This window comes from Camarhynchus parvulus, chromosome 2 (genome assembly GCF_901933205.1).
Source record: "Camarhynchus parvulus chromosome 2, STF_HiC, whole genome shotgun sequence".
Classification (NCBI taxonomy): domain Eukaryota; kingdom Metazoa; phylum Chordata; class Aves; order Passeriformes; family Thraupidae; genus Camarhynchus; species Camarhynchus parvulus.
The window spans coordinates 95,938,109-95,965,155 of record NC_044572.1 but is presented as its reverse complement, the minus strand read 5'-3'; the positions used below and the strand labels follow the sequence as shown (position 1 = coordinate 95,965,155).

The 27,047-nt window shown below is 37.2% G+C and overlaps 1 protein-coding gene across 1 annotated transcript in view; it reads left to right on the top strand.

The window, feature by feature from the left end:
• The window catches only part of DOK6 (docking protein 6), a 238,449-nt gene that overhangs the window by 99,590 nt on the left and 111,812 nt on the right, over positions 1 to 27,047 (top strand). Inside the window, exon 3 of the mRNA XM_030971505.1 lies at positions 14,251 to 14,365. Coding sequence (XP_030827365.1) covers positions 14,251 to 14,365 — 115 coding nt within the window. The remainder of the gene's footprint in view (positions 1 to 14,250; positions 14,366 to 27,047) is intronic.

The following is a 27,047-nucleotide window of genomic DNA, read 5'->3' as shown; positions in this document are numbered from 1 at the left end:
AAACATAAAGATATTTATTTGTCATAAGATACAGGGTAGGAAGGCCATAAATCAGACCCAGTGGGGCCCACTGCCATAAACAACAGGAAAATAGTAAACTAGGCCTATGGAACTAGCAATCAGACATTGAGATCTTCCTTTCCTAGCCTTCAGCACTTGACTCTGCATTTGTATTTTTTCTAATATTTTGTGCATCTATTTTCACTATTCAAGTGTAGAAAGTAGGTATACTACATAAATAATAAAAGTTCATGATGAAAGTTAAAGACCTAATTATCTAGACTGCAGTTTTTTACAACACTAGTAAAAAAATATGTTATGTGAGGAATTTTTCCTAATGACAACATCTTCCCTTGAAGCTACTCAGAATTATTTGTCTGTGTTGCTGGGGAATGTTTACCATATTGCTGTGGAAATGGGAAGAGGCATGGACCCTTCTGCAGTCACTATCAAAGGAAGCAGACAGGTACAAACAGAAGATTATAGTGTATGAGGGAGGGCCAACAGGTTTGTCTCTGTAATTTGTTTTCTATTAATAAAGGGAGATGAAATGTAATAGGTCTTATGAGTACTAAGTTTCATTTAAGGTTATGGTTTACTTGGAGTAAGGGAGGCTTTGCAATGTAAATAAAGAGCAATTTATTATAAAAATTAGCACAAAACTATCTAATTTTTACTTCTTCATAGAGGGAAATTTGAAATTCAAATCACTGGCTGATGAAGGTTATTAAAAATTCATTAGATTTGAAAATGTAGCTGTGTGTAATTGTCATAATAGATACTCAAAATTAATTTATCCCAAATGACAATTAAGCTAAGAGAATTTTCAAATTATCAGCTAACAAACTTCAGTTAATTTTAGAAAAAAATAAAATGAAAACATTTTTAAAAGTTTGTAAAAAATCAAAACTATTTTAAAATAATCCTAAAATAAGGGTTACATTTCTGTTTATAATAATTCCTTTTCTTCTCGTGCAAATTACTTCACTCTTGTAATTTTCTTTTACCTCAGTTTCTATGGCATTTTTCTCTCTTTCACCTTTGTCTCCCAGAGATGTCTGGACCACTTTGAATGTATGTGTACAAACGCATGTAGAGACATTGTCTGAATTTAGATTAAACTAAACTCATTCATTTTCCCTCTATACTTGGTAGTTTTTCATCTAGTTGATGCATTTTTTGATGAGGAGTCTCATAGGTAGACTGGTGCTGTTAATACCTTCTCAAGAATATCTGAAATGGCTCTAATATAAATGTTTCTATTTAAGAGCAGAACCAAAATGCCAATTTTTGCATTGTTGGATTTGGATGGGAGTTATTTTTATAGACACTGAGGCATATTTACAACCTTTAAAAATCAAGAGGGGAAAGTTTTTCTTAATAGTACTACTTTTGTGTTGGGTGTATAAGTACTACTGTTTTCTAGAAACCAGACAAGCCAGGAACAGTCAGCTAGTGGATATGTCTGTGGTTGAGCTTGCAGATGAACGCATATGGGCTTGCACCCCTTGCTGCTGTCCATGGCCAGCAGTGTGTCCCAGCCCCCAGCTGAGTCCTGTGCTTGTGTGTGTATTTCTCCCCTTTGGAATAAGGTGAGAACGCCAAGAATAAGGACTGCAAAGACAAAGATGTCTCTTTCCCTGGCTAGTGTAATCTACTTTTTTCTGACTATGCCTCTTGATAGTTCAGCAGATACTCAGCAATATAGAGGTCCTTGAAATCTGCATCATGAGTTTATTCTCAGCTGGGATTTTTTTTTCCCTGTGAGTGTTACATTAGAGGTAAGCCAGCCTTTGTCTCCTGCTTCTGACCCCAGCCTCCCCCATGGTTTCAAGATCTGGCTAAAGGGAGCTACAGCTGAAATTAAAGGCTTGCAGAGATTGAAACAGATAGGAAGAGGAATTACACCTGGGGCTCAGCCACTGGCATCATGTATGGCATAGATACAGGCATAATAATTGATGTGCATGGAAAGCCTGTGGTTACTTGGATCCTCCAACACTCCTGACCCACTTTGTCAGTGCAGTGAGGGATTTGTGGTTCGGGTTTTAGCTTGCAGTTCAGCAGGAAGAATTATATATACACATCACTTACTGCATTCAAGTGATTACTGCACGTAAGTGATTTGTTTTCAAATTTAGTCTACGTTAATAAACACTTATTTTTAATTGAGCTGATCTAACAAGATAATTTTGGAAACTAATGCAAGTCAGCTGATTTAAGGAAATGAGAGGAAAAGTTTTGGAAAAGTATGTTCCTCCTTTTCTCTCCACTCAAAGACCAGTAACGTATTCCTTTTAATTAACCAGTACCTTTGGGTCAAAAATTGAACAGATCTGGACATAATCATGTACTTTGGGAATGTTAAAATTGGAAACTTTGAAGACTGGAAATGATTTCTAAGTGTCCAGTGTATATTATTGACCCTACAAGAATATTAGCACTCATCTAATGATCTAGTGTTCATAGTGAAATATTGCATAAATATGGTTTGCACGCCTGCTAACTCTGGCAGGAAGTTTGATATTGAAAGCATTTTTTTTAATTGCAGCTGAAATTTGAAAGGATAATTGTGAAACCTATTTTATTTCAGTTGTGAATCATCTTCCCCCTCTGCCATCTCTCTCTAGCATGATGTTATTTTTCAAGTGTGCACCTGGGTTCCAAATTAGAAAATTTGTGTTGTTTTAGTATTAAGGCATTAGTTAAAATTTTGTTAACGCTCACTTTTACAGAAGGCTGTATTTTTCCCCTTTTATTTTAATTCATGCACAGTAGCCTGGTATTCAGATTGCTCTTCAAAATGAAAGGTTTGATTGGAAAACATATTTCAAAGGATCTTTGGGATAGCAAGGAAATGGGATTGAGGAGAACTGGGATTTTTGTTCTGCCAATGGCTGTCTGTACAATTACCCCATGAAGTGTGAATGCATGTTTTTCAGTATGTATTTTAAAATCCTAATTAAAATGTTTGTTAAGGGAATAGGTCCATGTGCACATGAACTGATCAGATTTCAACTATCACTTTCAAACACCAGGCTACCAGCCAGAACTAGAATAATCCCAGAGGGCTGGTTGATTTTATGGGTTAGGCAGCAGCTCAATCCTGACAACATTACAGCAGCACGACTTGAGAGAAAGTAACTTGGCTTGGAAAAATCCCTACATCTTTGCCTAGAAAAGGCAGCTGATATGACTTTAATACACTTCCTCTGCCCTGGTAGGTTTCATTTACCAACACTGTCAACCAGTTCAGCATTTAAAGTAGCATAACAAAAGCTAGTCAAGGAAGATTGTTTTGCATCCTTAATTTTTTTAGAGTTCATTGAGACAAAATTAAGAGTTTGTAACTGCTTATGTGGTAAGTGATTAGTTAAAGCACACATGAAACTGGGTACCCAGGCTGTAGCCCATATGAAAGTCAGATGGTCTAATACTTAGAAATAATTAAGACTTAAAGAATGGAGAGAAGTTTTCTTTATACCCTTTAAAATTTTGAGCCTACTTTCCCCTTCTCATAATCCTAATCTCAACCCCATGAGCTTTATTTTAACTGGATTTTTCCCCTCCTCTGCTCCAGTTATAGCAGAGGAAGATGAGTAGATGATTTTTGTGAGTGCGCTGAAGTTTGGCCAGCAGTCAACCCACTACAGTTGTAAATAGTAATAATTTTTATTTCTCTTCCATTTATTTAAATTTTGAGAAATTAAAATCATTATTTTATTTTCTATTCAGTCTAAATTTACATAATGTCATCTAGGTTTTCCAAAAATGCTGAAAAATTCAAACATATATTTTTTAAATCTCAATTTTATCTGGAGGATAAGAAGGAATTATTCATTATCCTTCTACTATCAGATCTACACATATTTCTTCCTATCAAAGTTTTCTTTTTTGCCCTGACATTACTGCCTTATACTTAGCCTGATTTATTTTAAATATATTCATTAATTCTGTCCGGTTTTGCGCTTTGTCTTTTTTTTTATTTTTATGATGTACTTTTTCAGTTAACAGACAAGATTCTTACTGTTGTTATAGACGTGGTTTCCTTTTAGTACTTAGAGGAATGAACATTTACTTGGTAGAAGTTTCTTAAACACTTACTCCTCTGAAATAGCAGCTGGAGACCTGCCCTAGAGGCTCAATATGGAGGTTGATATGCCGTTCTTTGGCAATAGTCCTGAAAAGTGTTGTTACCATAACAACTCCTTTTCCAAGTGTAAACCCACATGCAGAGATGGGGAAAACGCTTCTGTTCTCTTTCTGAATTGATTTTACTCTTTTATGATCCATTCTTTCACTTCTCTGATCTTGGGATTTCTCTTCTCCCTTATTATGTTTCTCTTGTAATCTTGTGATTTAAGATTTGCTATTCTTTCATTAAATAGGTTTTTTTCCTTTTTTTCTGCCTCTTAGTACATTTTAACCTTAGGTCCTATTCTCCAGTCTCTTGCATCTCCTTGTCCTATTGCTGGTTTTGTGGAATATATGCTGATGTCATGGAAATGTGTTTCATCTTAAATACTCTGAATGGCCTAATACCATAAGGGTTTGTCCAAACCCACAAAGGTCCAAATATCCTTGCAGGTCTGTTAACATCCCTTTCTTAAGCTTAGAAGTTATTTCTTATGAAGAGTTTTCTTGTCCAGCTCCTGCTCACAGCAGAGCCACCTCTGAGGTCCAAGGTCTGAGCAAATGTGGTTGCACAGGGTAATGTCCAGTTGACTCTCCAGGGATGGAGATTGCAGAGCCTCACTGGGCTGCCTGTCCCACTGCTGGACTGTCTTCATTGTGGGAACATCGTTTCCATATGCAGCCTGAACATCTCTTGTCTCAGTTTATGCCCATTATTCATCTTCCTCCCCCCAGGCGCAGCTGGGAAGAGCCTGGCTCTGTCTCCTCAATAATCTCCCTGCTGGCACTGGGGGGACTGCAGTTAGATGCTCCCAAAGCCATCCCTGCTGCAGGATGGAGCAGCCTCTTCCTTCAACCTCTACACCCCACAGGGCAAGAGGTCCAGCTCTGGCTGTCCTGGGGACCCTCTGCTGAACTCACTTTGTCATTGGAATAATTTTTTCATTGGAGCCCCAAAACTCGGCAGTGTCGACGGTTGGTCACAAGATTTTCGGGGTGAAGGAAGAGACGAGATGGGCTCCATGATCAGAAGGCTTGATTTATTATGTTATGATATATACATCTATTATACTATACTAAAAAGAAAAGAAAAGGAGAGTTTCCAGAAGCTGCTAACTACCTAAGAATAGAAAGTAAAGAATGATCAACAAACCTTGCTCTCTCGGACTGTGTCCGAGAGAGCTCAGTTCTGGATTGGCCATTATTTCCAAACACTCAATCTGGGCCAATCCAGAACTGACCTGTTGCATTCCACAGAAGCAGATAACCTATTGTTTACCTTTTGTTTCTGGGGTCTCAGCTTCCCAGAAGGAAAAAATCCTAAAGAAAGGATTTTTGTGAAAAGGATGTCTGTGACACGGCAGGATATTAGAGATGTGATCTAATGAATACTGAGTAAAAAAAAAAAAAAAGACACTTTCCTTGATTTATGGCCTGTTCTTCTGTTAATGCAGCCATTTCCCCAGTCTCAAAGGTCTTTATGCTTTGCAGGCAGCATACTGCCTTTTCTTAAGAGCCCAAATCACATCCAGTTCCATCCAAAGCTGTAACAAAACTTCTACTCTGTGGCAATTGGATTTAGCAATGTCAAAGGAGCTACTGCTAGCTGCAGATAGTGTCACTGAAAGCTGAGCTGGAGGCAGATGTTTAGATGCTTTGAGATCCTGTCTGTGGTCCTCTAATCTGTACTGAGCCAACATCTTGTGTTCTCCTTTTGCAGACTGGAAGCAACATATTGGTGCCTCCTTTGGACTTTTCCCGCTGTGATAGTTGCCATGGCCCTTGCTTTTTATATCACTCTCTTATTGTTGCCATGCTGTTTCTGGTTTGGGGTGGTTCTTTACTGTCTGGGCATCCCTCACTGGAGTCCCTGCTCCTTGCCCCTGTGCTGGCTTTTGCTCTGTGACGTTGCTGCTTGCGTGGTATTACATAACAGATGGTCGTATGTGGGCCATTATTAGAAAATAAGAGGATAAATAATTGCATTTTATAGCTTTCTCTTCTGCTTCTATTTTTTCTAGTTAGAACTTAAATGACAGGAAGGTAGTGTGCAGTGCAAAACAGAAACCCATTTATGTAAATTCAGACCTTTTCTTCTGCCCAGGCAATTTCCAGGACTCTGCATAGTGGAAATAACATTCAATAGATGGAATTGCAGAATCATTTCCCTCCCAGTTTCATATGAGAGGCACATGTTTGGAAGAATTCAAATAAGATATAACCCATAATAGGGCACTTAAGGTTTTATTCATGGTTTTTTGTGGTTTTCATCTCTTTTGGACCTCCTTTCTTATTTACCATGGAATTGTAATTTTTGTAGAGATGCAAATATAATAAGTGATTTGGAAGTAATATTTCTGTAATTGTGGAAGAGTTATCTCATCTATTTAAATGTACAATTTGAACACCAGACCCCACAATATTTTATATACGTAAAGTTTTTACATGTCCATGTAATACAAAAGGAAATCCTACATCTTCAGCTCCATGACTAGAAGACATTTTTAGTACAAGAATCAAACAAAAAATATCCAGTGTTTGTCATAGTGAAGTATTATAGATTAAAGAGAAAGTGTATTGAGTTGTTCCTAAAATCCTTCCTCTTTGAAAGAAATAAACATGGATCCAAAGAAAGTAATCAGAAAAGAGGAAAAATACATAAATATTGTTAAGAAGTAATGCATCTCATTTAATATAAACCTTTACTTAAATTAGGTGTCTTTTGGAATTTATTAGCTTTTCACATCTAGGAATATAACTAAGATACTGAAATTATAACAAAACACCCAAACATTTTAAGTGATAGGTGTCTTAAGATGCATTGACAGTTACAGTTTCATAATATAAAATATTTTGCTAGTGTAATGAAATTGTGATCTTGTAATTATTTCCTGTTATTTACCTGGGTAACAAATGCTCTTTCAAAAAGAAGACTTAAGGTTGATAGACAGGCAAGGGCTAAATTGTTTTTTGAGAGATCAGAAGTTTGTTACTAGAAATCTATTATCTGATCTTTTCTGGCTAGACAGATGTAACTGACCTGTGTGTGCTGTTCAGAGATTTTATTTTTCATATAAGAATCCTAAATAATTTTCTTGATCATCGGCCTATACCTGTGTATCCTGCTATGGCTACATGGCATGAAGGCTTTTTTAAATTAGCAATTTTCCTACACCTGAATTATTTACCAGATATCTGCAGCATGGCTTTACTGGAATTAAACTACATTTGATGTAGCTAGAAACAAGTGGAGTTAGACTTCTGAAATCAGGATGCTTTTCAGATGGTTTCCTAGTCTCTTGGCACAGACATGCCCTAAAACTGAAACAGACCAATTGTTTAGTACTTCTTGTAACTCAGTCTCCTGGCGTCTGACAATGCTTGCACATTCTGGTACGAACAGGGAATTGAAGGAATTTGGTATTAGTGCCAAATTTAGGATCATTGTGCAGAAAGGTGACTTCAATTTTCTGTGAACCTCTCAGGTTAAATATTACTATCATAGACTTCAAGGAAATGAAGATTTATTTTTTTTTCAAAGTGAGGACATAAGCCAAATACTTCCTCTGATCATCTTGTTTTTTTGACCATATAGCATGAGATTTGTTAACTGTTGGTTCTTTCAGAGGAGTCCTTTGCAGTTTCTTCTCTTGTTTTTAAGGTTGATGCACTGCTCTATGTTGAGTTTGTTTTGTTAGGTTTTTTTTTTGATTGTTGATCCACCCTGATGTGGCTAGACAGCATTTACAAGGTGTTGATAGTTATGGACTTTATTATTGCTATGTCACATGTACTCAAGGAAGGAAGTGGAAGCTCTGAATGTGGTGTTCTGCCAGATGAGATGTTACACCAGCACAAAACAAGTTAAAGTTTTGGGCTTATCTCCAGACCAAGATAAAGAAAAACAATAAGGATGAGAGGAAGTGCATTGCATTACTTGAATCAATATTTAAATGATTCATGAGTGATTAAGATATATGAGCAATAGTGTCAGAAACCTTATTATAGGCTCTTTCACCTTCTTGTTCAGTGCTTGATGTATGTGTAAAAAAGTATTACATTTTGGTGAACAATCCAAACATCCAAAAATATTTGTTTCCAGATCACATGTGTTTCTTTTCATCTGTGCTTACAAGGAATCTTTGAGATGAAGAAAATTCCTGGCTGTGAGGGGAACCAAGTTACAGTAGCCAACACTGATGTGTAGCCTTGAGACCCTGATGCAAGTCTGGCCTAGTATAATTTTGCAGGAGTGAGATTATGCCTTTACCAATCCTAGAAGTTATCCTACCTAGCAGCTCTTCAAGGCTATGTCCTTTTATCAAATATTAATGAGAAGTAGAGGACTTGGATGCCTCTGATACAGCTATGTCAAGCCCCATCCCCCTCCACCAAGAAAGAAAAAAATCTGTATAATAGATGAAAAAAAAATATAAAAGAAAGAAAGAAAGATGCCTTGGCAAATTTTGGTAACATGTAAGCTTAGTAACTCTTCCACATCTTTTCACCAATCAGTGTTAAATTGTCTTTCTAGAGAAAAAGCAAAACTGGTTTTAATGACTGATACAAAAAAAAAAATCAAGAAATAGAAAAAAAGCAAACTAGGAAATGTGTGTGTGGGCTGCTGAGTGATGGACATACGAAGCAGGAATTATTGATGAGGAGTAGGAGAACTGAGAAATGATCCAGGTGCTAAGAGTCCCTAGCACATACCACACTGAGCAACATATGGAGAACAGCACTGAATGTCTAGTAGAGAAAAGAAAGTCTAAGTTAACATGCTAATGGTAGTGGAAATTTCTATACTACATAATCATAGCTTAATTTAAAAAAAGGATTTATTTCACCTACTGGAAGAAATCAAAGCATAAAAAATCAGAAAAAATCTATTTGAAAGTTTTCTCACTGAGGAGGCAATATTAGGGATTTTATTCATTGTTGAAATTAATATTGTTCTGGACAGTTACAATTGGGGGAAATAGGAAAACTGATTTACAAAGTTTTTGTTGGTTTGAGTTGTTTTCAGTGTTAGCAAAGTTTTAGGTGAAGTATAATCCCAAACTGGGAAAATGCTCTTTTCTTTTTTTTTTTTTTTTTTTTTGAAGGACTAGGTAAGACTCTTACATATGTAATGGCACAGAAAATTTTTCCCATGTTTATGTTTCTCTTACTGATGCAAGATTATCAATGGTATAGGTAGTTTCAGAATGATATTTTGTTGTTGTGAAGAACAAAAATATTTTCAATGTATTAGACTGAATTTTGTAAACAAGTCCATTATCATACCACAGGGAGCAAATTTTGGTATAACACTCCTTGTTTAAAAAAGTAGATTTACCTAATGTGCTACTCATAAAAAATGGGGACTTTTTTGTACTTTTAAAAATTTTTATTAGTCTTTTAAAACATTCTTAAAATCTGCTAAGTGATGTTTTCAATTATTTCAAAGTAGCATGATTTTTATAAATTTTCTATTTGCCTTTTCAGTAGCTTTGATACTTTTTCCCTTTAAAAATGCTTATTTATTTTCGTGGGTTTTTTAAAAAAATACTAGATAAAATTTAATCCACAGTTTTAAAAACCACGGAGATAAAGCAATCTGGTTGCCAAGGCAAAGTTCATCTTTTCCTTCATACAAGATAATATACTCTCAGGTGTTTTTTTAATTGCACATGTTCAGCAAGTAGAGAAATGACTCATGCTTAATTGGCATTAAATCCAGAATTCAGAATTTCATTAACTTAATTCTCTATCAATGGGAGGATAGACTTTCACAGTTTTGCCCCTATCTTTCTACTCTGAGCATGGAGGGAAGCATACAGTACAGTTTGAAAAGATGAACATTGAAGCAAATATTCATCTCTATTTGATATTGAAAATTATATAAGCAATAGAAATACTGAGGGGCTTATTTGATAATATGACCTTTCTAGTTGTTAGTGTAAATTTGTGTTCCTGAAGTGTTCTCATTTCTTTTTCTGTTAGCTTGCCAAGTAAAATTATGCTTCCTAAAATTTTTATAATTTCCTATATCCTCAAAATGTTGTAGCTAAAATTATTTCCTTCAGTTTTTATAAAGCAAAGCATTCCAATGAGAAAGATATGATTTTTGAAAAAAAAATAGTTTACCTGGCAGAAATGCTTTGGCCACACATGTTAAACAACTGAAGTATTTGACAAGGACATAAGTGTCTCACAATATCCTGTAGTACTTTCAAATAGGTCCATTTTTATGGAAAGTTGTAGACAAGAGGGATATAATTTCTGTGTGAGACTACAAATGGCTTAAAAAGCTTGTATTAAAGAAAGAAGTTAAAATCAGGGAGTTTGGAAGAGGCAATTCATGTAGCTTTGTCACATTGGAGTTACAAGAAGTTCTGTGCTGTCTAGGGATTTCAGAGACAAAGGAAAATCAAAATGTATTTAAAACAAATACCCTTTTTTCCTGCATGGGGACTATTTTTCTTTACTTGCCTTGCATTTTGTTCAACTTAATCTCTCATATGGGTACCAAAAAGCAGCATATAAGAATTTGGCAGTGTTTTCATTGTCTCTTTCAGACATTAAATTCCCCCAGCAAATAAAAAGAACTCTGTTATATGTACATTTTTTGCTGAAAATATTCTTAAGAGTGTGATGGGTGTTGCATATGTGACTATATTAAACAAGGCAGGATTAATGTACTGATCAATAAGATGACTCAAATAACTATCTTTACAGATAGCTGTCTGTGCACTCAAGTATGTCTGTATTTCTGTTTCAAACAGAAATTACTATCAAAATTTTGTAGCTTTAGTGCCAGAAATGTAAGATTTTTGGCTCTATTATCATTATTGTCTTATCTTATAAACATTGCAGGATCTTTCAGTGATCTGTAACACTCAAGTATTAAGAAAAAAGAATAGATCTCTACTATATAACAGAGACTAGAAGAAGGCTTAATATGCCTTGTTGTCATTATTCAAAGCAATTCTTTTTCCTTTTCTGCTATTCCAGAAAGAGAATTTTTCCCTTTTAAGTACAGCAAGATTTAAGGCACTTTTATCTGCATAGTGTGCAGTGTCACACATGCACACACATGTGAAAATGTCACTTTCTGTATTAATTGCTTGTGTAAGAATCACTGGAGCTTTTTCCTCCTATCAGTGTTTTCCCTTTCCTATTGCACCACCAGCTATTTTTAAATTTTTTTTTAATAATAACCTGAACTTTTTCGTGCCCTAAATCATCTTAAATATTTTGCTCTTATATCTTATTTAGCAAGACTAGATCATCTGTACCCTGTCAAGACTAGTAGATCTGTACCTTGTCTTTAGCAAGACTAGTAGATCTGTACCCCTGACTTTGGGGCCTTCTGTGTCTTCAAAATTCAGTTATGACTTATGGAATTGGTATTGTTCCCTCAGGTTTTGAATTCTAGAGTCTGCTCTCTCCTCTGCCTACAAATGCTTTCTTTCCTATCTTTTGGGGGATTTTCTTGAGATGACAAGAGCCCTCTCACACATTAGTTCATTTACCATGCATGGATCAAGGAAAATCAACAGATATTTCACTAACTTCTTTAATGGGACAGGGATATTTGTGATATTCAGCCCTTCTTTTTCCCCCAAGCCAAAAAGAAGTGAAATATATGGATTCTTACAAAGCCCTGAAAATGCATGACAAAAGTTAAAATTATAACAGATTAGGAGCCAAATGGTGAGGCAAATGCACCTGTGTCCAAAAAAAGGTCAAAAGGTCAACCTGGAGAATACAGAGAATTCTGGCAGTCAACCAAAGTTCAGCCTGGAGAATTTCTGGCAGTCTTACTTCAGCCTATAGGAAGAACTGTGGAGGAAATATAACATTTGGGAAAGGCAGCATGGATTTACCATTTTCTCCCATGACATTCTCAATTTAAAGTTGGTACGTTATTATTTATGCAGGTGGATGTCTAGATGATGTAAAGATGGTCAGCTAGTCAGACCCAGAAAGTTGTGGTTAATGGGTTGGTTATTATGTGGTTAATAGGTTGGTTATTAATGTGGTTATGTTGGTTACTAACATGGTCAATGTGGTTACCTGCTTGGAGGGCTGTAGCAAGTGTGGAACTGCTGTGGTCTGTACTGGGACCTCTCTTGATATTGCAGTCAGGGACCTGGAGGAAATAAGGGACCTGCACCAATGTGCAGAGAGCAAATTGGGAAGGATCAGTTGATAGGATTTTGGTAGTCAAGCTGCCTTTACAGCAGCCTGAACAGGCTGGACAAATGGGCTGACATGGACTTTGTTAAATTGAAGAAGGGCAAGAACCAGATGCCATCCTGGGGATAGAAGAGTCCCTGCGATGGCACAGGTTTGGCATTGGCAAGCTGGGAGCAGGTCTGGAGGTAGGGCCCGGATCTTGGTGCCTCAGCCAGCAAAGCTCCATGGTCTGCATAGACAGAACCATGGCCAGTCAGCGCAGAGAATGATCATTCTCCTCAGTTTAGCGCACATTAAACCATGTTTATAGTACCACATCCATTTTTGGCCCACCTCTTACAACAAAGATATTGACAAACTGGAGTGAGTTTTGCTGAAGGCTAAGACAAGACTCTAGAGAAGTCTTCAGTTCTGGTCCCAAGTTTGTCAGCACATAACACATTCCTCTTCATGCTTTGTCTTGGTTTCTTTTGTTGGCTTGATGCCTTTCACTGCTCCTCTGCTATCAATATTTTATTGAAGTGTCTTTGCCCCAATGTGTTCCATCTTTTTGGAACTGCACCATATAAAATCTCTTCTGCTTTAAAATTATTTTCAGCATGTGAAAAGGAATGCTGGAACTGTACACCAGGAGCATAACAATTACAAAGCAAAACAAAAAAACTCCACCTTCATTCAGTCCATTTTTTCTGTAGTCATAGAAGTCCAAACTTATATGGTTGACATTTTTCTGGAAATTCTGCCTGAGGCAGATGTCCTGCCTGAGAAAAACTAACTCTAACTGGATAAAGTTTGCCCAGAGTTCCAAGAAACTGAGAAAAATATTTCAGAATATGAAGTGTTAATCAGTTTAATATGGGCTGGGCCACCTGATCTGGTTGGAATAATATATTTTTCTTCCATTTTTGTTAATTGTAATCATATACATGCATGAAAAGAAAATGGAAATAGGTTGAATTTTTATGTTGTAAATTTGCTACAAGAGTATATTATTGTTGATAAGCTTTTCAAATATTTAGAAAATAAAATGAAAGCTTGAGTTCTTTTGAGGATGACAGATACATTTTAGACGCATGACGATCTAGCCTTACAAGTGTAGTGATACTATTTGAGATATTAGTTGAGTTACCTTCCTTAACTAATGAAACACTGTTCTTCCAACATTGGGTTTTCTATTTGATGCAGATTCTGAAACTGATCCAAGTTGTATGAGTATAGAAATTGAAAAATAGATTATACAGAATCCCAAGCCTGAGTTGACGTCATTGTAAACTATTTCCATGTAGGACTTATTAAAGAAACAGAGTTTTGTGGAAATTTACTAGAGAAGTAGAGGTATTAGAGTTAAGTTTTGCAACTTAAGACTCTACCTATTTATATGGGTTTTTTAACCAATTACCAAGCTTATAAATATAAATAACCCTTGGGGTTCAGGAATGGTACTCCCCATTTTAGTTCTCCCACTGAGACTCAAAACCACACTGCTGCTCACTCACTCCCCCTTCCCCTCCCTTCCCTCTCCTTTGGAATGGAGTTGAGAATTGGAGGCACAAAAGCTGAAAATCAAGGGTTGAGATAAGAATGATTTACTAGAAACAGCAATGAGACAGAAAAATGAACAGTACCAGCAGCACAAAGAAACAATTTACATGGAAAAGCCTGCAACAATATCCGGCTCTTCCCCACCAGGCTTTCTCCCAAGTGGAAGAAGAGAGAGTTCCTCACTCCTGCCCCTGGCAATGAGTGAGGTGGAGTGGAATAACATCTGGGCCTTGCCACACACCTCTCCTGCTTACTGTGAAAAATTAACCCTGTCCTGGCTGAAACTAGGACAGGGGAAAAACAGTTTATAGTAAAAATTGAGCAGTTAAGGTTAATATTTTTATTTGTACTATTTATACACTGGTCTAAAATACTTTTCTTCATTTTAAGGTAACTGAGCTGCACAATATCAAAAATATAACCAGATTGCCTCGAGAGACAAAGAAGCATGCAGTGGCAATTATCTTTCATGATGAGACATCAAAGACATTTGCGTGTGAGTCAGGTAAGTAATTGGTGCTTCATCTCTAGCTTGAAGAAATCAAGTTACACATCAAAGTCTGGCTTGGATGAATTAACTCACAATGCCAGATAGAAATTCTTAGCTTAAAGAAATTTGTGGTAAACAAAAAACTTTGTAGTTTGGGGTTCAGGTCTTTTGGGGTTCGGTAGAGTTTTTTTAAAGGTGTTAGGGGTGTTACAGAGCTCTTTTTTCCATTATTTTTCTTTGCGTGCAGATGATTTAAAGACTGGAGGTTTCCAGCTAAACTTGTAAATCCTAGTAAAAAATAACCTGTAAGATGTTATTAAGTCAAGATGTGAAACATTCTTTTTTTAACAAGCTTTGCTATAGGCAGTTACTAAACTAATAATTATCATGCCATTGCAAATAAGTAGCAAATACCAGCTAAAACCTCAGGATATTTCAAAGCAGGGTGTCAAGCAGTCTGTGGTTTGAATGACTCCATAGCATAGTGACTAGACTAGCATAGAACAAGACTTGGGCATTGGAGTACACAATGGCAGGCAGTTACTTGTGAGACACTGAGCACTGCACAGTTAAAATGCACTATTTTCTTATTTGAAAGTACAATTGTACACATCTGTGTCCTAGGGTATATTTTAACAGAAAAACTTTTTTTTTTTTAAATAGTGGGAAATTCCTTAATGATAAAATTTGTGCTTTTTTAGTGGCATATTTGAAACTTTACATTTTAAAAGTTTATATAGATAATATATATATATATGTTGGTTTTGGTTTTTTAAAATATATATGTAACATTATGTATATATGGTGAAGGGCCTAGAAGAAAAGCCATATGAGGAGTGACTGAAGTTACTTAGTCTGGAGAAGAGGAAACTGAGGGGAGACTTCATTGGAGTCTACAACTTCCTTTTGAGGGGAAGAGGAGAGGCAGACACTGCTCTCTTCTCTGTGATGATCAGGGACAGGAACCCAGGGAATGGCTTCAAGTTGTGTCACGGGAGTTTTAGGTTGGAATTAGGAAAAGGTTTTTCATCCTGAGGATAGTTTAGCTCTGGAAAAAGCTCTGCAGGGAAGTAATGACAGCACCAGCCTGACAGAGTTCAAGAAGCATTTGAAAATACTTTTGCACACATGGTGTCAGTCTTGGCAATGTCCTGCACAGGGCCAGGAGTTGAACTCTATGATCCTTGTGGATCCCTTCCAACTCTGGATATTCTATGATTCTATATCAATATTATCATATAAACATTGCATCATGTACAGTCTAAATAATAAATTAAATACAGTGAAACAAAATCTGAGAAATGTGGAGGAGGTTAAGTGTGCAAGGTCATGAATTATGTAGCTTTTAGATCAGATATTGCAAACAGTGATATGTGTGTTCCATCATGAAAGATAGATTGACTTTTTTTGTTAATTAATTTCAGTTTAGAGACACACTTAGAAAATCTGTGTCTGTCAACAATTGGTTAAACAATCATTAGATAAGTAGTCCACATTAAAGATTTTGAATTCTAGTCTGTAGAATTGATAGTGACTCTACATTATGATTAATAATTGAATAAAAACATTTTAATTATATTCCAACAGCACTGAAGTCAGTCCTGTGGAAATTTTTCCATTTGCCTATGCATGCATTCTCCTTTCCTTATGAGATCTTATTCCTTCCCTAGAATTACTGTGACTCAGGTATATTTGAAAAGAGTGAGAGCAAGTCATAACTTCAGAATTCTTTCAGCAAAGAAGGGACAAACCTAGGAAAGTTCAGCATGTCTGGCCCACTCATTCCTTTCTTTTTAACCTTGAATTTGTAAACACAAGGCACATGTAGTACCGTAACATGCTAGCAGAGTGTCAGTATGTGACGCTCTCCCATTATGCTCTACACAAAAGTGTGTTTTGAGTGGACAGAACCCTGGGTGAAGTGGCAAACAAGTGGAGAGCTTGTGGACAAAGTTCAGACCAAGACAGGTGATGTAGTAGGTGTCTGCTCTAGACCTTCTCATAAACAAGAGAAGGCAAATGAAGCAATCTCAGGGCAGGTGGAAAAAGCCTTATAATCCCAGGCATTGGTATTCCTGGGTGGCTTTAACCTCAGCAGTAACTACTGCAAGGCCACTAAGGCTGAACACAAGCAATCCAGATTTCTGAAACAGATTGAAGACAACTTCTTGATACAGATGATCAATAGTGTGATGAGGGGAGATGTTTGTTCAGGGACATGCTTGGCAGCATCCTGTGGATCCTTGAAGGGCAAAGGAGCCCAGGAGAGCTATCCAATCTGCAAGGACAGCATCCTCTGAGCACAAGAACTGTTCTCCCCATTCTCAGAAGACAAGCTTTACAGAAAATGAGTGTGAATGGATGTGGAGCTCCTGACTCACTCAAATACGCACAAAAAAACCTACAATGAAGCAGAGATTGACTCCTTGGGAGGGATACAGAGGCATTGTTTATTTACACAGGAATGGAGTTCAGCAAGCTCCAGCTCAGGGAAATGCAAGATCAAAAAGGTTTCTTAAAGTATATCAGGAGTGAAATAAAGGCTAAGCATGGCTCTATTGCTTGCTGAAATGGTCGACATAGTGACAAGGGTCATAAGAAAGGCTAAGGCACCTTTTATACTGTGGTTTTCACTTGCAAGGCTTGTCCTCAGGCCTTCCTGGTCCCTGAGCCCCTGAACTTGATGAAGGATTCATGGCAGAGGAAGGCATAGTGAGGCATCATTTAAATCACCTGTATTTCATACAGAAGTTAGTGGAGCTTGATTGTCAAGAATGACAAGAAGGAGGATCCAAGTAACTGTACTCCAGTCAGCTCACCTCAGTCCCTGAGAACACTGCTGGAGCAAATCACATGTAAACGCATGAAGGACAGCAAGATTAATGGGAGAAGAAGAAAACACTTCCCATATGCAAATCATGTTTGCCATGATGAGATGTCTGGCAAAAGAAAAGCAGTGGTTCCTACATACCTTAATTGTAATGGTCTTTGACACCCTCTGTAGCTTCCTCCGTAGCCCCCAAAATTGGTGGGGCATGGGATGGATAAAGACACTATAAAGTGGACAGAAAATAGGCTGGACTTAAAAAACCAAGGTTGTGAAGCCAAGCTTGCAGCCAGGATGTAGTGGATCCCTCAGAGTTGGTGCTGGCACCAATACCAATCAATATCTTCATTAATAATCTGCATGATGAGGTGGAGGGTACTCTCAGCTGGTTTGTAGGTGACAGCCGGTGTGGGTGACCCAAATTGGGAAGGCAGGACTGCTGTCAGAGGGACCTGGACAGGCTGGAGAAATGGTATTACGTAAACCTTATGAAGTTCAGCAAGAACAAAAGCTTTTTGCCCTGGTTTGTGGTAATCCCAGCCACAAGGCAGGCTTGGTGCCAGCTGTTGGGAAGCAGCTCTGCAGAAAAGGCTCTGAGGTTGTGGTGCACAGCACTCCCTGGTCAGCATTAGTAAGGGTCTTCACAGCAGGTACTGGAAAGAGATCTTTCCCTTTTATTCAGCACTTGCAGGAGCACATCTAGACTGCCATGTCCAGTTTCGCGCACTCAGCACAATATTGACATACAAGAGTGAACCCAGGGGAGGGCATCAAGAGTCGGGAGCACATGACATATGAAGAGAGACTGAGAGTTTATTCAGCCTGGAGAAAAAATACTTCAGAGGGTCTTATTGCTTATATGATCTGAGAATACAGAGAAGGTTGAGCTATAAAAGCATCAAATACCTGGCTGTTTCTGAATGACTACAAATCTTGGCTGTGAGCCTAGGGGAGTTTCAATCAGTCTGCCTTTCTCCATGCCTTCAGTCTGCCTAAGCAGTATAGACTGCATCACATCTATCAGATGAGAAAGATACACAGTTTTGTTTCACTAAAATCTGACTCTCTTTAACTCCAAATCTTTTGTTTTCTGAACAAGGAAGATAGGGTCCAAAAACAAATTTAATTCCCAAGTCATTTCCACAGTGAATTCTGTCTTCTCGCAAGGAACTGTTACCATTTTTACTGCTGTTGAAATGTGCCAAGTACTTGGCTTTCCTCTATGAAGCTTAACAAAATTTAAGGAATGTTTGAAGAACTTGCTTCTTATTTAAAATGGGTTACTTTTCTTATCTTGTTTAGTGTCACTGGTATATATGGAAAAATGCATAGACTTTTACAGCCTCCCAGTGTATAGTGATGTACACACAATGGTGCTTATTTTGGCAGATCTCTTGCCACTTCTTTGGTTAACACAATAACTTTACTAATCCCTCTTCTTTCCGGTGGCTTCAGTGTCATAAAAACACTCAAGTGGTTTTGACTCAAGGCAAAAATCTTCTAGAATCATAACTGCTTGACCTTGAATTTTTTAGGACTCCAGAGTTTCATAATGTGGAAATTTTTCTACCATGAAGCCTCTGCATATACAGAAGCAGATGTCTTGTTTCTTATCATCTTGACTTGCAGAGGCAGATGGAAGGAGAGTAACATTAAACTCATTGCAAAAGGACTGCTGAGCATAGAGTCAACAATTTTTTGGAGACAAGGAGAAAGGAATACTCAAAGCTGAGTTGATTTTAGGGACTGAACAATGTGAGTTAGGGGTTTTGTCAGTGTTGTACCATAAAATGCGTTTAAATAAAGGTATCATTTTGGTTTTGATAGCATGAGCTGATGCCTTCTCCTCTGCGCTGTCTTAAAGTGCCAAAAAGCAGCACATTTTCTGGCACCTAGCTTTCTTAATTGTGGAATTAGACACAATAAAATAGTATTCTGTTTTAAAATAGGTCTCTAAAGATACAGAACACTTTGGTTCTCCACAGAGAGCCTGAAAGCTGTGATACCAGCCCACTGGGTGTGCTGGCTCAGAGCCTGTGTTTTTTTCCTAAGCTCCTGCAGCCTTTAGTCCCTCATCTTACTTATTGTCTTCAAGGCAGCTACTGGCAAATCTGAGCTCTGGATGGGCTGTAACCCCTATATTTCCATTAGAATTTCAGCAAATTAGTAATCTGAGATGCATCTAATTGTTGGTAATCTTCATTTGCTAATGAAAACACTCTGGAGAAAAACAAATCAGAATCCTCCATATGCTTTTGTTATCACCTACCCATCACTACCACCAGTGCTCCCAACATCTACAACAGCTGTAGAAATGTGTTCTATTCTGAAGCCCTATTGAAATATTCTGAAAGCAAATCAATCTCATATACTACAATTCCCTGAATAAAAGCATGGGATAACAAGTCTTTAAAGAAGAATTATCTCTCTTCAGGAAGAAAGGGAAGCTTCTTGCTGTCTCTATATCTGTTTCTGACATCTTCTGTAAGTGGTAGAACTTGTGACTTTGGTGATTAGCAAGCAACATTTTAAAATTCTCCGTTACCATGGGAATTGTTTCAGTAGAAGTAAACTAATGAGAAGTCAGGCCTGATTAACTAACATGAAAAGTAGTCTATAACTCAGTGAACCTACAACAGACTTTAAAGCGTGGGAATTCTTCTTCAAACCGTGGGAAATTGCTGCTGCCCTAACAAGGAACATGCTACAATCTCAATTTGAGCCTTCCTGAATATTGTGTGAAAGTTATTGCCATTAAGGGAATTTTTGTGTGGTTGTTTTTGGTTTTTTTTATTAAGAATTATGAAATTCTGGGGGGGGTTGTCTTCATTCTGAAGTGTATAATCAAGCAAGTGGAGAAGGTATTTTAGCTCTGGATTCCAGCTGCTGGGTTTGACATGCTGACTTTCCTTGATACCTTTGCTAAAAAAGTTGTTGGGTTGGGTCTTGTTTGCTTGGGGACCTTTTGTTATTGTTGAGGGTTTTTTTCCTTCAGGTAGGTGTGCTGTCACTTTTTGTGTAGTTACAGCCATGCCTGGATGCATGTATCTGTTAAGATGCTCTTCTTCCGCCAAGCCTGGTACCTGTAATGTGACTGTAAGACAAGCTTCTGAACTGAGACAGGTGTTCTGAAATGCCCTTTAAACTCTCACAAAACTTCTAGATGTGATGCAGTGAGCAATGGTGGCTGTGCAGGACCAGCAATAAAATGAAATTGGAGGGCGTGAGTACTGATTTAATCTAGAATTTGATGGTGATGTTTCGGAAGATGCTAGCATGATGACAATTGTGCCTGAATAATAGGTAGCTTTTAAGGAATGCTGCTTCTGATTTGCACTAGTCAGGGACAGACCATATGGGGGCTTGATTTTTCCTTTAGTGATGACAGCAAAATACTAAGTGATACCAATCCCTGGGCATTTTATGCTTAGTGGCCTCTCCAGCACAGGTTTGTGTAAAATCTATTCTGATGTCTGAATGACAGAATGTGATGAAAACTGATGAACTTTTAAACCTAGCTCTTAAAAAATAAAAACAAAAACCAATTAAAATTAGGGGAGTTAAAATATTATGGACATGGAGATAAGACAGACAAATAGAGCTGAGAGGTGATTCTGGTGATTTGAGAATAGAATGAGTTGTGACATAAGGAGCAAAATTAAGAGAAATCTTAAAACTGCCACTGTTAAGCAAAGCAGACATCCCTTAGGATACTGACCTTTGTCTGTGTTCACTGCAGTACAACACCCCACTCTGTATCAAAGTAGATTAATTGAAGGGGTTTCTTTCTTCCCAGGCATGCATGAACTGCAGCTCTAGAGTCATTACAGCCAAGAAACATCCTCATTATTTTTAAGAGGTTATACTTTGGCTTTTCCATAAAACTTTTGCTATTCAAGTCCTGGCGAAAATACAATTGTGTTATTGCAAAGTGTATATCAGTTACTGTATTTGAAACTTCTGGTTTAGGGGTTTATGCATGTGGTTGTTTTGGCTCCATTCACCATTTTTATTTCTTGAATGTCTTGCTTCTGTGATGATTACCTTGATAAAACTCTTTTATACACCTGCAACATAAACAGGCTTTTTCTTCTGTATTCTTGTGTTTCAGCTTCTTTTGAGTCCAGTCAAACTGTGATAATCAAGTTTTGTCATACCTCTCCAAAAAAAGTTTTACTTTGTTGAAATTGAAAGTCTGTTGGTGTCAAGTGGCAATGTGGGTTTTTTCTCGGTTTGTACATATTTTTTTTAATCTGTTTTTGACATTTGTTGGTGTTGCTTTCTTTTCTTAAAAAAATACAGTGGTGGTATCATTTGAAAAGGAACAAGGTCATTTCATGTTTGTACTGAAAAAGCTTTTGGGCTATTGGCAAATTACTACTGATCATGAGTTGGGTTTTTTCTCTTTGATAGTTTTCACAAGCAAAACCACTATATGCTGAAAGAGCTTAACAGATATCAGTGGAGTATTAGATGCAATTCATATTACCTTTGCCTTTGAGAGTTAGGAAGCCTGGAGGTTTTGCATTAAAATTACTGTGAAACTTTGAGACTTTGAGATGAAGCATCAGTGCTCATACTTGCTGTTGTGACTAACAATACAAATGGCTATATAAGCTTTAAAAATAAAGCTTAAAAATAGAATTAATATTGATATTTTAAAATAACCAGATTGAAGTTCCCAGTTTTGCTGTTATTTTTGTGACTTGAAGCTCCAGGATCATGGAGGCAGTGAAAGTAGAGAACAGCATCCTAAATACTGTTTGGGCAGTGGAAAGAAGAATACAGAGTTCACATTTTGGATGCAGAAGAATAAACCCAAGTAGTTGAAACTATTCTGAAACATGGTATATTTCACTTTTAACATGTCAGGGATTGTTATATGGAAATTTATGACCCCAGGTTTTCTATTTTCTGGTTTTGTTTGTTTGTGCAGAGAGAAAAAGGAACCTGCACTCTCCAGAAAGCATACGGCTCATTGGAGATCAGATGCATGCTCTCACTTCCATATGTAACACGTTGTCTGAGATCTGAAACAGAGTGAAAAGACAGGCATTTCATGAAGTTGAATATGTTGCTCTGGATCCTTACATTCTCCCTTTTTAATCACAATTCTTGAAACACTATCCACTTTCAGGGCAAAATTCAGTCTGAGTCATGGTAATGTTAAAATTTACTTAGAATGCATATTCTTTTGTTCTGGGCAAATAATTTCCTTTTCAGTATTGATGAGTTTTAGTTTCTTTTTTTTTTTCCATTTCGCCTGTAAATAGGCATCTCTGTTCTGACTTTAACATATATAAAGTAGAAGTATTTGGATTCTGCCTCTCATTGCTCTTGGTTGCCAGTTGATCCTCATTTTTCTTGGTTTTCTGTCTGAATGACAGTGTTGCAATTTTCTGACACATACTGGTAATATGTATTACTGGCAAATGGAATGAATGCAGAAAATTATGCTCAATCTTCAGGACATAGCTGTTGATGGATTAGGTTCTACAATGTTGCTTTCCATCCTTTTCAGTCACTTCTAGGTTGTTAATTGACTGCAGACTTAGTTCTGAAATTATTTAAACAATATTTTGGGAAGACAAACTAATATTTTCATCTTTTTCTAGTAGAATGCTAAATTTGAAAACAGCAGACACACAAAATGGTCATCATCTTTTCAGCACTCCTTCCATGTCGGGCCCTGAGTTAGGAATAGTGCTGCATTCTCAGTTTATAGGGCAAATGTGGGACAGGAAGGAAATAAGGTTAATTTCCAGCAGAAACATGCACAGGTGCTGTGGCAAACTAAGTGGGAAAGCTGTAACATTTCTAAATGCAGGAATTGGGAAAGGTAAACTTGCTCAAAGACTGCAGTCTTTGGGAAGCCCTAAAGTTTAGAGTTTGAAAGTCAAAACCTTTGGAGACTGAAATTTGGTTTGGTTCCCTAAATTTTGATTATGTAGTTGTGTAAATTGCAGAGGTGATAAGAATTCAGTTGCCCTTGCTGTTCACATACTATAAACTTGTCTGGAGACTCTTTAATAATGTCTAACATAGTGTGTCTGGATAGGTGCTCTCCATATTTGGAAAGTCATGACAGTCAAGTCCCAGGTGCCTGGGAGAGTAAAGAAATCTCATACCCATCTTTCCAAAAGGTAGAAATTAGGACCCTGGTAGCTACTGACCATCCAAGCCATTCTATGATCCAAGTAGAGAAGTATTATTCATTTGTCCTGGACAAATATATTGAAGTGTAGACGCTATAAGTTCTTTCTTTATCACAGTTTTACTTCAAGGTATTGAAATTTATATGAAATATAAACTGTTCCCATAGGAACAAAAGACAAAGAAGATAGCTAAGATAATGATAAATTATCTATTTTAGAGCGTATGTAGAACTTCTTGAGAGTAAAACATTAGGAAAAAAATCTTCCTGCCTGCAGAAACTCAGCAAGTTCAGAAGACAAAGAGAAGAGATCAAGAAGATTTCAGCTTCATCTGGTAGATGGTGCAAGGTCAGCACCATCTTGAATAGTGAATTTAGAGTGACTAGGAGAAATGCATGAGTCTCAAAGTCTGTGCCCTGGAAATTCAACATACAGTTGTCCTTCCAAGTAAGCATGGAATGGAGGTGGGTTAGTGAGGCTGAAGTCTAGGATTTCAGGCATGTGAAGTTGTGGAATGGTTTGTTGGACTTTAATAGGAAGTGTCTTAGTTGTTGGTTTGTTGGTCTTTAATAGAAAGTTGCTCACTTGTTGGTTCAGATTTTTGTACTGGAGAGAGGGGGTTGTAAGCTGTTAAAAATCAATGAACATTTTAGTATCTGCAGGCTCTATGCTTTATACTAGAACAAAGTACATGTCAGTGAGATGACAGAAGCCCATAAAAATGCAGAATAACATGGTCTAACATTTGGCTAAAAAAAAAAAAAAGAGGCTTTCCTTAGCCTCTGGCTGTTTACTTTAAACTGAAATCTGAAATTGCTAGTATGTTGTGCATCTCTGTACAACATGATTTCTTTCTGATCTCATTTTGAGATTCTTGGTGGTTTTGATAAAATACTGTGCCATAAATAGCTTCTGGTCCTATGAAACAAAGATATGGAGACTGTTTTGTATAATTCATGCCATAAATTAAGTTAGAATAATTTTTAATCATGTTGTAAGTGTGAAAGTCCAAATGTACTTCCTCTCTTGTAAACACATTTTATTAGAAGGTAAAGCAATAAGACACGACCTATTTTAACATGCCTTCATGCTATCTGCACCTGGTTTATAAAAATACTGGCCTGCTCTACACTGCCAAAAGGCATTCACATGCAATAATTAAAGGATTACAGAAAACAGTCAGAGAATCTTGATGAGTTTTGTGCATAAAATTTCCTCATATTCTGAGTTGTAATTGGTAGTTTGCAGATGAAGGGCTGGGATAACTTCATTAACTGGATGACAAATGAATGTTTCAAAGTCTGGAAAAAATCTCAGGCAGACAACTATTCTCTGTATTAAACATTGACTGTAGATATATATGTGGATATAGAATCTAATTTTATTAAAATATCCATGTATGTGGTTGTAATATGGAGTCATGTCATGAAACAACACATTGTGCTTTATAAGGATGAAGTTTACAAGCAAAGTTTTATGTTTTCACTTTAAAATTACTTTTTAAACATCCATGTTACTAAACACTCTGATGTTTGTAGAACAGACTACAATAAGTATTTTTTTCTGTACATGAAACAAGGTAATTTTTTACTTTCCACAACATAAAAGGCTGTGGGATTTTCTAAAAGACTTCTTCCCATCATCATTGTACTTAAGGTTGTTATTTCCACATGCTGTTCAGGTTTTTAGGTACCTTACTCTGATTTTATTAGGCTGATCATAGAAGTGAATTCTTAACAAACAGCACATTTGAAGTTCCAGGGATGGCGATTCCACTGTTTCCCTGGGTAGCATATTCCACTGCTTTATCACCATTTCAGTGAAGAAATTTTTCCCAATATTTAATCTAAACCTCCCCTGGTGCAACTTGAAGCCATTTCCTGGTGGATTGTGCCTTGCCTCTTTAGGGTTTTTTGACATAATTAAAAGAAACAAAAGTATATCAGGTTGAAAAGAGAATGGCATAGTGTGTCTAGTTGAAGGTAGAACAAAAGCCCGTCTCTTCCATCTTGGTTAGTCTGCCCCATGCATTATGCATGTGATGTTCTTTAATTGAGTAATTTGTTATAAGGGCCTCTGCTGTTGTAGGTACTTGGGGAAAAAGGTGAATGAGAGTTAGTATTTTAAGTAGGGTTTTTTTTTTTGTAAAGCCAGAACAAATGGATTCAATTTCTTTCCTGGATTGATACTTTCTAGCACCCATCACTACAAAATGTAATAGCGTATATTTGTATGCTCTCAAATCTATAGCTTCCTGTGTTCTAAAGACTGCAATTTAAAAATAGATTTTTTTAAATGTTCTTGTTAAAGGGAAATTCAAACAAGACATTTTCCTTAAAAATTCAGGCAAGACTACAAAGCTGGATCATCAGAGTAGTTATTCTTCCCCAGTCTTTAGGCTTCTGACCCCCATTAACATGACACAACTGCACCTGATACTGAAATTTTGGATTCTTCATCAGCCTGCCATGATCAGACAAGCAGATGGGTAGTTTTCTGACAGTGCATTTAGGTCTTGATGCATCTGGATTTAGTCAGAAAAGTCTCAACTAGCTCTAAGAATAACACATGTTAGAGCAAATCATCACTTGTCTTGAGACTTATCCCTTAAAACTGTGCAGAAATGTTAGCACCTCGTTAAGGTGCGTCATCTGCAAAGGCTTGTAGTTTTCATTGCCTGATGATGAGAAGAGTCAATAAAGAATTATTTTTTTGGTTTTGTCTTCATGCCTAGATATAACCAGTCTTGGCTGCAAGCCAGCTCTAGTCTGCAAATAGTGCAGCTTTATGTTAGGAAAACATCAGGTCTTTGCAAATTCCCCATGTTTCTCATCTGGTGTGCAGCAGAGTCAATACAAAAACATCATCGCCTGCTCTTACTGGGAAACGCGATGACAGGCCTGCAAGGAGGCAGGGCATTTCAATGGCAATATCCAGGCTGTATTGTTAGGTAACAGAAATCTGCACTACCTCTGTATCCAATATTCATATCTAGAACACAGAGAATATGCCGTCATGTTGTAGTGATTTGACCTTGGCTGGCTGTGCCCACTAAGCTGCTCTCTCATTTCCAAACTCAGCAGGAAAGAAGGAGAAGATACAATAAAAAGTTAATGAGTCAAGGTAAATCCAGGGAGTTGTTTGTAAGATAACGAAACAGGCAAAACAGACTTGGGCTAACTAGCAACAGAGTAGGATAGTGAAAAGTAAAAAAAAAATCTGAAAACATTTTTCTACCACCTCTTCCTTCACAGGCTCAACTTAACTCCCAGCTACTCCCTGAGCAGCACAAGGGGATAGGGAATGAAGATTGCAGTTAATTCATAATATTTTGTCTCTGCTGGGGTCTGCTCTGGCACCTGGAGCACATCCTCCCTCTCCTTCTTTCACGTTGGTGTCTGCAGGGCAGTTTCTCTCATGTTTTCTTTCCTATCATACATTACCATTCCTTAAATGTCTTTTCACACAGGCACTACCAACACTGGTGATGGGTTCAGCTTTGGCTGGAAGCAAGTCCACCTTGGAGCTGGCTGGAATTGTCTCTGCTCAACATTAGGGCAGATTGTGCTCTTTTCTTACAGAAATTACTTCTCCAACACACCTCATTACCAAAATCTTGCCGTATAAACCCAATATGTATATGAAAAAATATTAGTGTATCAAGGAATTGTTAGCAAGTTTAAGATAATGGTATGTGATTGTGTATGAATTTGTC